Genomic DNA, 13,679 nt, shown 5'->3' on the forward strand with positions numbered 1-13,679 from the left:
TCTAATAAGATCTGAATTTTTTCATTGCTTAAGGGCATTGTTTCACCTACATTGGTGTATCAGTTTTCCATTGAATGGGAACAGGTAAAAGTGCTGGCAGGCCCTCAACAGCAGCCCAGCCTAAAAAGCCAAACTATTTAATTGTAATCCTAACTGTTGTAAGATGCCTCTTCCCCATAGATTGATGGGGATTTTTTTTAAGTACAAAAGGAGTAAAAACTCCTATTTTATCTTCAAATTTCCATCTCAAAGGGGTAGCACTAAGTTCAGCTACTATTGATCCTCCTGTGCCATGGGTATTTGCCATAATCTTTGGCCAGTGACTAGGATATTAGCTACACCTTCTTACAAAGGAGGGGAAGATAACAGAGGCATGAGGATTGCCTGAACTTTACTCTCATTGGAATTAGCTAAAAGAGAGAATAACATACACGCTAAGCTGGGTATAAAAATCTATGTTACTATACAGGTAAATAGAAGGAAAAGGAGATGAGGAAAGCAGAGTACTGAGAGAGGGGAGGAAAGATTGGGGGAGGTAAAAGTCAGGAGTAAAACACTTTTGAGAACAGGATGAAAATGAGAGAAAAGGATAAACAGGAAAAATAGAATGGAGGAAAATATAATAATCATAACTTTTAAAAAAATTTTACAGCAAGTTTCACTGTTAAAGACTTTATTTCTCAAATATATAGAGAAGTTAAATTTACAAAAATAAGATCCATTCTTCAATTAATAAACAGTCAAAACATATAAACCGTTTTCAAATGAAGCAATCAAAGCTATCTAGAGTCATGTTTTTTAAAATGCTCTAAATCACTATTGATTAGAGAAATGCAGATTAATACAACTCTGAACTACCACCCCACACCTAATAGAAAAGCTGAGCCTCTAAAGCATTGTTAATGAAGGTGTATAATAATTCAACTATTCTGTAGAGCAATTTGGAACTACTGTGTTTCCCTGATAATAAGACCTATCCTGAAAATAAGCCCTCCCCTTACTGTGTAAGATTCCTCTAAAATAAGCCCTCCCCCAAAAATAAGCCCTATTGAAATTGCTACTGTAGTGAAGGTGATCCCCTGTGCTACACGCTACATTATGGTACCCTCCGTACGCACCGTCCCCCTCCACCCCCCGCCCCCGATGAAACGCACACCATGCTCCAAACTGCATCCAATCAGAGCTGCAACAGTGAATGTGTCATCCTGTTCTTCCCCAGTGATTTGCTTGCTGGCGCCATTGAGAGCAGTGCCGCGGAGGAGAGCTGAGGCAGGACAACATAAAAACATGGTATGTAAGCGGGAGTGAGGGGGCATGATGGAGGATAAAAGAAGAACTCAGCCAGCACTCACCGTGCTAAAGAAATGAAGAACTTCCTTGCAGAGAGAAGAATAGATCAAGTAATGATTCCTGCAGAAATGACTGCCTATCTCCAGACCCTTGATATTGCAATAAACAAGCCATGCAAGGACCATTTGCGCATGGAAGTCAATGACTACATTGAAAATAAAATGGAAAGAAATCAGCTTAGTAACTTTGTGAAGTCCTGTCTGCAAGAAGTCGTGACTTGGGTGAAGAAGTCATGGGATAAAATTACTGATAGCTGTGTCGCCAAGGCACTACGAGAAGGTTACCTGGACAAGACATGTTCATTTAAAGAGAGTGATATTGCTGGACATGACAGATTGGGTTCACTTCTTCTGAAGGAAATAGAGGCACAAGACATCCAGGACGGAATTCAGGGTATGGACACTTATGACGATGTTGTTGAAAAAGATGACATGATCATTATTGAATAAAGGTACTTTTTTTTGTTCATATTTACCTGTTTATTAAAATTGCTGTCAATGTTCATTAAAATAAGCCCTCCCCTGAAAATAAGCCCTCCCCCTGAAAATAAGCCCCCTGGTGTTTTTCTGTCCAAAAAAATAATAAGACAGTGTCTTATTATCGGGGAAATGCGGTATGTCCAAAGATCTATAAAATGGTGCATATGCTTTGACCCAGCAATACTACTACCAGGTCTGTATCCCAAAGTGATAAAAGAAAAAGAAACCTATATGTATAAAATTATTTGTAGCAGCTCTTTTGGTGGTAGCAAAGAATTGGAAATTGAGAGGATATTCATTAATTGGGGAATGGCTGAACAAGTTATTGTATATGATATTGTATAATAAGAATGATAAGCAGGATGGTTTTAGAAAAATCTGCAAAGACTTACATTAATACAAAGTGAAGTTAGCAGAACTAGAAGAACCTTATATACAGTAACAGCAAATATTATATGATCAATTGTGAATGACTAAGCTACTCTCAATAATACAGTGATTCAAGATACTTCCTTGTGATGAATTTCCAGAGAAAAAAAATTGATGGTATCTAAATGTAGAATGAAGCATACTTTTTCTTTAGTTTATTTTTCTTGACTTTTTTGTCTGTTTTCTTTGACTAACTTAGAAATATGTTTTGCATTATTGTGCATATATAACTTATATCAAATTGCTTGTCTTATCAATGAGGGACAGTGGGGAGGACAGAGAGAATCTGGAATTCAAAAATTCTAAAAATAAATGTTAAAATTTGTTTTTACATGTAAATGGAGCAAATAAAATATTTAATTTTTAAAAATTGTTTTAAAAAGAAATAGATCAATTTTAACAGTAATAATATTACCATTTCCTGACAGAGAATTGATGGACACAAGGTAGAGACATACATTTTTGGACATAGACATAGAATACATTTGTCTTGACAAAAAGTTTTTCTTCCCTTCTTTTTTGGGAGAGGGGGAGAGGAAGAGGGACACAGGAAGGGGTCAGAAAGTACGATAGTAATGTCAAAGAAAAAACCAGTTACTGAAAAAAATTTTAATGCAAAGAAAACAGAAGGAAGATCAGAAGGAAGCATAGAAGAAAACCATTTTGAAAGCAATGTGTAGTATTTATCACATACTTTTCTTTTAAAGCAAACTATGAAATGGAGATTCACAGTTTCACATAAAATCCCCCTCTTATATTCTATATGAATAAAAAATTTTGGATGTTCACAATCAAGACATAATTATACCCATGGGGTACAATTTTTATATGACACAGAAATTAACATTCTTCTTGCCATAGTTGATGTTCTGAAGGTTACACTCATTCCCTAAATAACAATAGTTACATAATAAGCATCATTTTACAAGATTCTCCTTAAGTTATTGCCTATCGTGGTGCTCTTTCATCTTGGTTTTCATTCTCCTTTTAGGAGTTTCTTTTTTTTTTTTTTTTTTTTGTTTTGTTTTGTTTTGGCTGAGGCAATTGGGATCAAGTGACTTGCCCAGGGTTACACAGCTAAGGAAGTGTTAAGTGTCTGAGGTCATATTTGAACTCAGGTCCTTCTGATTTAAGGGCTGGTGCTCTATCCACTGTGCCACCTACCTGTCCTTAGAACCCTTTTCAAGGTAGGCACCATACCAAAGTTCAGATCCCAGGACCTTTAGGTAATTTGCCCTTGGGTAGAGTAAATCCCCAGATACTCAGAGAGCATTGAGACTTGTGCTGATGATGACTGAGCCTATCTCCTCTAGCTCCAGTCCAAGTCCAAATGGTAAACCACATATACATCGTCAAGTTTTGTCTCTGTATTGGATCTTGTGGTTAATTGTTTTCCCTCCTTGTAAGAAAGCTCTCACTCTGGAGTGAGTGGGTAGAAAAATGACTGTTACAAAAGATATAAATAAAATGTATCTTTTTAAATTTTTAACGAACTGGCTACGGAGACCCTAAATTCTATCTGTGGCATTTCCCTGAACTGCCAGTTTAATAACCCTGTTTTATTAAACCTCACCATTTTATTTGACTGTTCTCTCCCCTAAAAACCTCTTGTCCAATTAGCTGACATTTTGTTGGGGGAAAAAACAATGGAGGCTCAAAGAAGTTGAGACTTGTTTTTATTACTTTTTTCCTTTTTTAAATAGAATATAAGATAGTTACTTCTCATATGTTTCTTTCTCTGAGTTTCTGTCAGTTTTATGTCCCAACTCTCTCTCTCTTTTCATCCTTCACACAGTTGCCAAAATGATATTCCCAAAGCACAGGCTAATCACTGCCATTTCCCTGCCCAAGAAATATTAATGGCTCCTTATTGCCGCTAAAATAGAAGCCTTTGAAAACTAGCTCCAGCCTATCTACCAGACTTGTTTCACATTATTCCCCCTTTTGTACTCTATGTTCGCTAGAAACTGGCTATTCCTCACACATATGTAACCTATCTTTTGGAGTTTTGCCAAAAGTCCTGCACATGGTACAAGAAGGCAGGGCTGTCTGAAGGTGAGCAATCCTTTCTCTGGCATTCTATAAATTCTGCTGGATTTCATACTTGACCTGAAAACACACTACCCATAGGATTCCTGACATAAACGTTGGGAAGGGGCTTTTGAGGAGATGAGAAAGTAAAGTTAAATACAGGGAAACAAGTACAAAATAAACATCTAGTGAAGACAATTCAAGCATAATCTACATTCTGGACAAATTTCTCACTACTTTCCAAGCTTGGAATGGACTAGAGCCTCTCTTGTTACCTTTAGGATCAAATACCTGTTTGATATTCAAATTCTTTCATAACTTGACCCCTTCCTAACTTTCCAGTCATCTTTGATAAATCTTGTTCCTACATACAGTCCAAGGCTAGCTTTCCTGCTGTTCATTTTAACAAGACATTTCATCTCTAAGACTCTTGTGCTTTTCTCCTCATGCCTGGAATTCTTTCCCTCTTTATCTTCTGCTCCCTAACCCTCTTCAAATTCCAGCTAAAATCCCCATCTTATTACAAGGAATCTGTAATTTTGGTGCCTTCCTTCTGTGGTTGTTTTCAATATATTCTGTATACATATTGTTTGTAATATAACTGTTTGCATATTGTCTTCCCCCATTTGATTACAGCCTCAATGGCAGGGACTGTATTTGCCAGGCTTTGTATTCCCCAGTACTTAGCACAGTACCTGCTAAATAGTATATGTTGAATAAATATTGTTGAAATATTGTAAAGACTCTGAAAGATTTAAGAACTCTGATCAACACAGTGGCTAGCTATGATTCTAGAGGACTCAATGAAATATGCTACTCTCCTCCTGATAGAAAGGTGAATGTCTCAATACAGATTGAGACACATAAGAAGAGTGGCAGGAGAGAAATGGTAAAAAACATAGATGATGTGAACAACTCACCAAGGTGTCCTTGTAGTCAGAAGGAGCTCAATTTCATGAAAGCATATGGGCCAATCAAAATGGGTCTAGTATTCAAGGGTGGTTAAGGGATATTATTTATAAATTGGAACTTGGGAAGAAAAGGAAATTGAGGATAGGGTTCACATGATTAGTAGAAAGTTTGGTAATGGGAGCTAACAACTCCTTTTCTTCTTTCATGAAACTAAGAAGTGTTCATTGTTTTTGAGTCCAGGTGACAGCAGCCCAGACTTTTGGATGACAAATTAGACTTCCTTGAAGGATAATTTACTAGAATAAAGATATCAGGCCCACCTTCCTTTCTTTCATACACATTATCTAAGATTATGTCACATCACTTATAATAGCTACATTTCTAAGGCAACTACCTCATTCCCAAGGTTGAGTAGCCTGGGTGTTTTTCTACTACTATTGGGGTTTCTACTACATCATTGCCAAGGGCTATACTACATCACTAGTATTTGTTTTGCTTGAATATAGAGATTCATAACAGAGGTTTTGTTTTTCTTGCTTTTTCATTATAGAGTAAGAGTGAGGAAAGGTAAGAGGGAAAGGAGATTTTCAGTTGAAAAATACAATTTAATTTTTAAAATGCTTGATTTGACTACTTCCTTTTCCATCTCTGGAGAGACTCAAAATTATACACCATGCTAGTCATTCTTCCCTCATGTTAACTTTATTTCCTTCTGGATTGCGAGGCTTTTACTTTATTTTTAAAAGTTTACTATGTTTCTTAAGCCAGAAAATGATAAGCTGCTGATCTACAAAATTGCTAAGCTGTATACATTCTATTTAGTGTACACATATTTGTAAAAGGAGACAGCAAGAATGCTTCTTATTCTAGGAATATGAAAAACTTTATCAGTGGAAGCTGATAAAGGTCTTATTGATACAGTCTGAGATAATTTGCGGTTATTAATCATTGATAGATAGATCATGCATTCATTATTCAAATATTTCTAGATGGTGAGATAGTGAGGACAGCAAGCAACAATGGAAGCAAACTATGAGCATTTTTACTTTTGATTTTCTCTTGGGAGAGTAGGTTACTTAGAAGGGGGAAAACACATTGCTGGAGGAGAGTTTCTAGAGAAGCACCACAGGTAGGGAAAGCAAGTTTTAAGAGTAGGTCTGCTCTCTCACTGAGTGATTGATAACTCATCTGTTATCAACGTTTCCCATCTGTTTTCATGCCTATATATATTTTTTTGCACTAATTGTCTCAAGTCTGGGACATCTCTGCCAATTGGAATGCCTAACTTCCCTTCAAGATACATCCCAGCTTAAGTGCTATTTCCTACTGGAAGCCTTTCCTAATTATTGCTGTTTACTTCTCTCGTGGATGAAATTTGCAGTTATGCATTTGTGTATATGGTCTTAGCCTCTCAATAGAATTTAGGCCCTTTGAACATAGAGATTCTTCTTTTAGACTTTGTCTTATATCTTGAGTATCTAGGAAGAGGCCAAAACAACTTTGTGAAGTAGGTGTTATTATTTTCCCTATTTTACAGCAGAGGAAACAGACAGAAATTAAGCAATTCGTTTCTCACCTACTATTATGGGATTTCTCTGACTGATTTCATCTTGACCTAGGGAGGTCATTGTTGGGATTGGCATAACAATAGATCTCATTAGCCTTGTTTCTCCATTTAATCGCTTATCATCTGTCACTGCTTGGAAGATTGGGTCCCCAACTCCAAACCTCCATTTAAATAGAGCTCAATTCATCTCTTCACTTCTCATCTAGCTACACTTCTTTGGGAGTTCTCAGACTAACTTCTCACTCTCAACCCTTTTCAACTTTCTTTTATGTATTGTCTTCCTTTGAGGACAGGACCCGTCTTTTTTTGTATTTCTCCCCCCCGCACTTTTCACAGTTGCCTGACACTTAGTAGGCCCTTAATAAATGTTTATTGAGTAACCGATTGACAGATTGACTTGCCCAAGAGCCCACAACTTGGAACTGTGTGATGCTAAACTTGGACGTCTTCCTGACCTCAGGGAGGGGCTGCATCACCTAATTATCTCCAGCTAGCATCGTTTGGCAAGTAGCCGATAAAATAATGGATGAATGCATGAATTAATGTATAATTGGACGCGTGAAATGATTTCATAAACGAATGTGTGAGTAAATGCATAAATGAATGCGCGAATGAATGCATAAATGCATGCATGAAAGAATGAATCAATCTTCTCTTTCCTAAAACTGCACCGCTTCCTTTCAGCTAACAAGTGTGGATGGTTACGTAACCCGCATAGTGGACTGCAAATTAAGTTTCCTAAATCTGAGCCAGCTAGAGAGAGAAAAAGCAGCTCGAGCCACCGCGCTCCGAATTCTCCTCGGAACCCGCGCATCCAGAACGCCTGTCCCTTCTTCCTCTTCTTCCAGGGACCTTAACGACTGCGTGCCTCTGGAGATGGGGCAGCCTAGTAGGCCGACGACATCGGGGAGTTTAGCATCACCCACACCCTCCCAGAAAAGAAGAGGGGCTCAGCTTCCGTGCGAGGGTGAATAAGGAGAAGCTTGCCAGCCCCACCCCCACGACCCGAGCGCCTCTGGCGAAGCGGCGGCGGCGCCGAGGGAGTTAATTTAGCTGCCATTTCCCGGCCCAGCTCCCGCCCAGGTTACTGGAGGCTGGGCCCCGGCCGACTCTCCCATTGGTCGCGGAGCCGGCACTGCACCGATTGGCCTGGATCTCGCAGAGAGGTTCTCCGTTTAGCTTGGAGTGGCAGCTCCGGGCCTCCCCAGGGCTCCCTGATCAGGCCGAGCTGCACTCGCCAGCAGCCTCTGAGTTGGGACGCGAGCCTGGAGACTCAATTCCGGATCCTGGGGGTTCCACCTGATGTTCGAGCGGGTCCATCTCCTCCGCGCCCCGGGCCACTTGCTGAGATCCCCGTCCGGTCCGCTTTCCCTTTCCCTTCGTGATCCCCTTCAGAGTGTCACAGTCTCCTTAGGCTCTCTCTCTGTCCCCGCCTGTCACTCACCCTCCTCCCTAGCTTTGGACTCTCTGTATCCTCCCTTCTTTGAGCCCTAGACCAGCAAGAACCCTTCCTCCACTACCACCCCCTCTCAATTTCTGCATGCTTTTTCAGACTTTAGTGACTTAAAATCACTACTCCCTTTAAGCTTCCTGTACCCTAAAGTCTTCCTATTTCTGTTTCCCTGACGCGTTTGAACCCGGTGCGATCGTGCCTCGCTGATCTCCAAACTCCAGAACTTCCTGACCCCTTGACTTCTAATCCTCTAATCCTCAATATTTCCTTCCGTTCCTCAGAATTTGAGCCTTTCCTAACATCCACCCTCCCTCCTTCCTCCACACTCCACACCCCCACTAAGCCCTAAACACTACCTTCAACCCAGCATCTACCCTTTTGTCGACTTCTTGACTTCTGGTCCAGCTTCTACAGCCTTTCTGGAGCCATGGACTTCCTGCTGAGTGGCCTGGCCGCTTGTGGAGCCTGTGTGTTCACCAACCCCTTGGAAGTGGTGAAAACCCGAATGCAATTGCAAGGCGAGCTCCAGGCACCAGGCTCTTACCAGCGACACTACCGAAATGTCTTCCATGCCTTCTTCACCATTGGGCAAGTGGATGGGTTGGCTGCCCTGCAGAAGGGCCTGGTCCCTGCCTTAGTATACCAGTTTTTAATGAATGGGATAAGGCTGGGGACCTATGGACTGGCAGAGGCTGGGGGTTATCTACTTGATTCCAATGGGAACCACAGCCCTGGTCGTAGTGCTGCTGCTGGGGCCCTTGCTGGAGTTATGGGTGCCTACATAGGGAGCCCCATCTACATGGTAAGGATTGACCAGTTGAAGGAATTGTCTACTAGGTTGTGTACAAAAAGAACTTGGGAGGCGTTGTAAGAGTGAGGAAGATCATGGAAATGATCAAAATGTAGTTTAGATTAAGAAATTTTATCTAAAGCCAAACCCTTATAATGTGAAGTCACAGAAAAGAGCATAGGAAGTTCCCAGGAGAGGGTGTAGAAAAGTATCAAGAAAAGATAATGGAAGAGGAATGTAGCTATCACTGTGGGGGGCTTAAAAAAGTTGACTGCTTGGAATGTCTTTAGATGGAATAAGGGTACATCAGGAAAGAACTAGAATAATTCAGGGGGTATGAAGTCCCAAAAGGTCTCCAAGGCCTCAGAGTTGAGAACAAGTACATTAAAAAGAGGTTTGGAGAAAATCAAGGATCTTCTAAGGAGGTAAATCTGGTTCACAGTTCAGTAAAAGGAAAGACGTTAGCATTTGATTCCTGAGTTTGTGAGGACATCTCTACAGTGCTGAGCATAGCATCCTGGGGCAAACTATAAACATTATCACAAGTAGTTTACAAACTTGCCCCCATAGTCTGCTAGAAAAGCTGGACACCTAGGTCCCTTTAGATCGTGTGCTAAGGTCTGGATACTTGGGTTTCATCTATCTTTGTTTTCCATAGACCTTAGAAAATGATGGTGGTGATTATATTTTCCATTCCAAAGGGACCAGGGAGGTGTAGAAGTAATGAGGTATCTATTTAGTGCTAGATCTTCTGGGACTGAAGCCAAGGAACACAGAGTCCCATGACCAATTTATTTTGTGGGAACAACAATAATTATCAGATTAAAGGATTTGCTTCCTTAGCTACTTTCATAAGAGAGAGTAGGGGCCAAGCACCTGGGTTCTTGAAGAAAGTGGGGGGAAGGGTACCTGGGTCTTGGGCAACTGACACCATCCCCTTCTCCCAGGTGAAGACACATCTGCAGGCGCAATCAGCCTCTGAGATTGCAGTTGGGCATCAATATAAGCACCAGGTGAGGGATTCACCATCCACCCACCCCTAGTGCCCCGGTCCATTCTGTCACCAGACTTTCTTCTTTCCCCTTCTGATTCCCTCTCTCTTGAAAACACCCCAAAATCCACTCCTGACCCCCTTTTAAGTCCAGCCACTGAATGGAGATTCATTATATGAGCAATTCATCTTGTTTTCTATTGATATGTTTTACACACATATCCTGTCATCTTCTCTTTCTTGACTCCCACCATGCTCCCTGACCCCAGTCCTCTTCTCCCTTGAGAATTAATAGTCACCATGAAAATTGAAGGGCCTCATTCTGGCTTTGGATCTCTTTGGGGCTTGGTACCTTGGCAACTAACCTTTCAGAATAAGGAAAGGGATGAACTTAAAGAGCCTATGGTCACTTTTGTTGTAAGATTTTTGTAAACCCTTAAGGACAGAATTGTGTTAGGCCTTTGGAAATTGTTCTGGTAACTGAGATCTGCTTTCTCCTTCTCCCACCAGGGCATGTATCAAGCACTATGTGTGATTGGAAGAAAGCAGGGCCTGGTGGGCTTATGGAGAGGAGCACTGGGAGGACTCCCTCGAGTTATGGTCGGCTCTTCGACGCAGCTCTGCACCTTCTCATCCATCAAAGATCTTGTGACCCAGTGGGAGGTACCACTTGGTGGAGAGTGGGCAGGGTCATTTGGGACTGGGAGGAGGGGGGCCACTACCAATTCATTCTTAACTGCTGAAAGACACCACCAATTTGGCCCTGGCATCGGGAAGATATTACCTTCCAAATATGAGTTAACTGGTTGGGCCATAAGAAAATGGGAGGGGCTTGGGTTGCTCTTGTACTCTGTTTTTTTATCTATTTTCCCCCACTCCTATCTCCCACTGTACCAGGTGTTTCCACCACAAAGCTGGAAGCTGGCTCTGACTGCAGCTATGGTGAGTAGCCTGGCTGTTGTTGCTGCCATGACACCCTTCGATGTAGTCAGCACCAGGCTCTACAACCAACCCACAGATGCCCATGGCAAGGTGAGGAGGGGTTAGGATAAGAAAAAACTTAAGAGTATCATACAGTAAGAACCTAATAAGGGTGGGAGTAGTCAAGGTGAGCCAGCTGGGGAGGTCATGGGGAGGCAAAAGTGGGATGACATTAGTCCATTATGTAATCCCCTTTCCCATGTCCACCCTACCCAGGGACTGATGTACCGGGGACTACCAGATGCAGTGATGCAAACAATTCGGACAGAGGGCATTTGGGGCATGTACAAAGGCATGGGCGCTTCCTACTTCCGCCTTGGCCCCCATACCATCCTCTCACTCTTCTTCTGGGACCAGCTTCGAATTCTTTACCAGAAACACAATCAGTGACCCTTTCCACAACTCCAAATTTTCCTGCAACACACTCCCATTTGGGAAGTTGCTCTTCTCCCCCCTCCATCTGATATTTCCTGGACCTTTTCATATTTTTAGGTCTTAATGATTGATAATCACTCTCCCCCCTTGATCTGATATTTCCTGGACCCTTTCATACTTTTAGGTCATAATGATTGATAATCTTTTTAAAGTCACTCCCCCCTTTTTCTCAGGGTTGAATCACTATGTGGGGTACTCCCATCCTGCCATCATTCATGCCATAATGTGCAGCTTGCTTAAAACCTCTCACCCTTACTCTCAGGGTTGAATCAAAGGGATACTTTCTCCTTCCCTGGACTGCTAGTTTCCAGTTCCCGTGCACAGCTTTAAATGTCGTCCTCTAAAAACCAAAGGGAATTGGAAGGACTATTCTTCATCCCTGCCTCCAGATTCAAATTGTATAAACTCTTCTCTCTCCCCTACACCAAAGCCACAGAGATTGCATTGGTATAAAGCAAGTTTATTTCTGCAAAGGTGGTGCCTTATGTCTGTATGTGGAGCAGGAATATGGGGGAACCCCAAACATCAATCCCATGCTTCTGTTGGGGAATCCAGACATCCAGACACCAACAGCAGAGGGGCAGTTCAGGATCTTTCCCGGGGGCCAAAGATGCTGGGGTCCAGGAGAGTCAGGGAAGTCACTAGCCTCTCAAAGTCAACCAGTGTCCAGGGCGGTAGACATTGAGCTTCATTGCCCTGGGCTGGCCTACTCCCAGTGCTGCAGAAGAGAGTAAAGATTACAGGGGGAAACAGGCATTTTTACCTGCTACTCCCACACCACCTCCTCCCTCCTTTCAGATCCTCCAGCAAGAATTCTCCCAGCTCTCCCCCTTCCTTCCCAATCCTCTTTCAGCGACCCAATCATCTAGCCCAAACACTCCACCCACACCGAATTTACATAGGCTCGTTGAAGGTCAGCAGGAGGTCAGTCCCGTACTGGGGCAATCGGAATAAGGCCAGGTGTAAGACCACATCCTTTTCATTCTGAGGAGGGTAGCAGAATGTCAGAGCTGCCTGGGACCCCGAAGATCACTCACACGTGAAAACGTAAACTTCCTTGGCCTTCGCCCAATTACTCCTTTGTCTAAGCGGGATTTCGAAGCCCTTTTTTCTGAACTCCACTCCGGCTTTTCCTTTCACCATCTCCTCCCCCCTCCCGCCCTCGGCGCTTCCTGCACAGTCTTTCGACATCCCCCTTTCTCCCTCAGGCTACTCCACTACCCCAATACCCTCACCTCCTCATTCTCCTTGGCCATACGCTGCCGACCGCAGAGGACCCAGGCATCACGGCAACCCCCAAGGGAAAGAGTGTTGGGGGCGAGGGGCTGCACAGCCTCTATTTGTTCGCCCCCCGACACTTGCACCCCTCCCAGAGCCTCGAAGTGGTACCTAAATGGGAAGGGGGGGAAAAAGAGGGGGGGAAAGGGTACTGCAGTTACAGACACACCCACACTAAGGATGCCCGTTGGCCACGCCTCCTCCAACTGGGGCTCGTATCAGCTTCCCATTGGCCAGGAAGATTGCCCCCGCCCCCGCCCTTGTCGAAGGTTCTCTGCTTACCGCGCGGCCGCTTCTCCTTGCACGTGCGCCTGCAGCTCCAGGAGTTCCACGATGAGACTCTGCTCCGTCCCGCGGTGGCAGAAAACTTCCTGGTTGTCCGGTACCGGCCGGAAATCACTGAGGGACAGAGGCAGAGCACCATAATTCCCCACCACCCTCACTCTCCCCCCATGTCCCCCCTACCATATCCGGCAGTGACCCTCTAACCTCACGTCCAGAGCCCCCGGGGGAAGGGTGATGGAGAAAGCTCCCCCGAACAGCGGATGGTTTCGTTTGGGCTCCATAGACGGGTCTGTAACCGAGCGGCGAGAGAAGGGGGAAAGTTTGTTAAGGAGTAATGCATTTAATCTTCCCTTTCCTCGCCTACTCCTTTGGTCAGAAAGGGGGAGGGGAGGGGAAGGGGATGACTGGGCACGTGTTCGCTCATGCTCTGAGACATCTCATTCTTTCCTTACCTGGTTCTTGGTTCTTCTTTAGTTCTTGGGCCCTTTAAGGTCTGGCCCCGCCCCCCCACCGCGCCACCCAATGGGTGCCGGTGCCTCTTTGGGGGAGTCCCCCTCCCTGTTCTGCGGGGCTAAACTCTGCCTAAAAGATGTCGAGGAGGTGGTGGGGTCAAATATCTTGCCCAACGACCAATAGGAGGGAAGAGCGGGGTCTCTGGTTCTGTGACGTATGCGGCAGGTTGCCTGGGCTAGCCACTC

General features: G+C 43.5%; 2 protein-coding genes across 3 annotated transcripts; one reads left to right on the plus strand and one right to left on the minus strand.

Moving 5' to 3' along the window:
• Positions 1-7,551: 7,551 nt before the first annotated feature.
• Positions 7,552-11,891, plus strand: SLC25A35 (solute carrier family 25 member 35). Its single transcript, XM_051995722.1, has 5 exons — positions 7,552-9,023; positions 9,959-10,024; positions 10,513-10,665; positions 10,900-11,034; positions 11,200-11,891. Exons 1-5 carry the CDS (start codon positions 8,649-8,651, stop codon positions 11,371-11,373), a joined length of 903 nt encoding a protein of 300 aa, XP_051851682.1. The 5' UTR covers positions 7,552-8,648; the 3' UTR covers positions 11,374-11,891.
• RANGRF (RAN guanine nucleotide release factor) lies at positions 11,863-13,583 on the minus strand. 2 transcript variants are annotated; one of them, XM_051995723.1, is made up of 6 exons: positions 13,434-13,572; positions 13,186-13,270; positions 12,979-13,095; positions 12,654-12,807; positions 12,317-12,402; positions 11,863-12,136 (listed from the first exon to the last, which is right to left on the minus strand). In XM_051995723.1, the coding sequence occupies exons 2-6, from the start codon at positions 13,260-13,262 to the stop codon at positions 12,004-12,006; spliced, it is 567 nt and encodes a 188-aa protein (XP_051851683.1). In that variant the 5' UTR covers positions 13,263-13,270; positions 13,434-13,572; the 3' UTR covers positions 11,863-12,003. The 2 variants fall into 2 exon arrangements, with proteins under 2 accessions (XP_051851683.1, XP_051851684.1); XM_051995724.1 differs by lacking the exon at positions 12,317-12,402 and having other exon boundaries at positions 11,976-12,136; positions 13,434-13,583.
• Positions 13,584-13,679: the final 96 nt, after the last annotated feature.

This window comes from Antechinus flavipes, chromosome 4 (assembly GCF_016432865.1).
Source record: "Antechinus flavipes isolate AdamAnt ecotype Samford, QLD, Australia chromosome 4, AdamAnt_v2, whole genome shotgun sequence".
Taxonomy (NCBI): domain Eukaryota; kingdom Metazoa; phylum Chordata; class Mammalia; order Dasyuromorphia; family Dasyuridae; genus Antechinus; species Antechinus flavipes.

What these genes read in the sequence shown, in the direction of transcription:
- RANGRF (XM_051995723.1), bottom strand. Translation starts at nt 13,262, where the DNA reads ATGGAGCCCAAACGAAACCATCCGCTGTTCGGGGGAGCTTTCTCCATC. An exon ending in CCGGGGGCTCTGGACGTGAG is followed by an intron (nt 13,096 to 13,185) that starts GTTAGAGGGTCA and finishes TCTGTCCCTCAG; the next exon opens with TGATTTCCGGCCGGTACCGG. An exon ending in TGGCCAAGGAGAATGAGGAG is followed by an intron (nt 12,403 to 12,653) that starts GTGAGGGTATTG and finishes TACCCTCCTCAG; the next exon opens with AATGAAAAGGATGTGGTCTT.
- SLC25A35 (XM_051995722.1), top strand. Translation starts at nt 8,649, where the DNA reads ATGGACTTCCTGCTGAGTGGCCTGGCCGCTTGTGGAGCCTGTGTGTTC. An exon ending in TAGGGAGCCCCATCTACATG is followed by an intron (nt 9,024 to 9,958) that starts GTAAGGATTGAC and finishes CCCTTCTCCCAG; the next exon opens with GTGAAGACACATCTGCAGGC. An exon ending in ATCTTGTGACCCAGTGGGAG is followed by an intron (nt 10,666 to 10,899) that starts GTACCACTTGGT and finishes CCACTGTACCAG; the next exon opens with GTGTTTCCACCACAAAGCTG.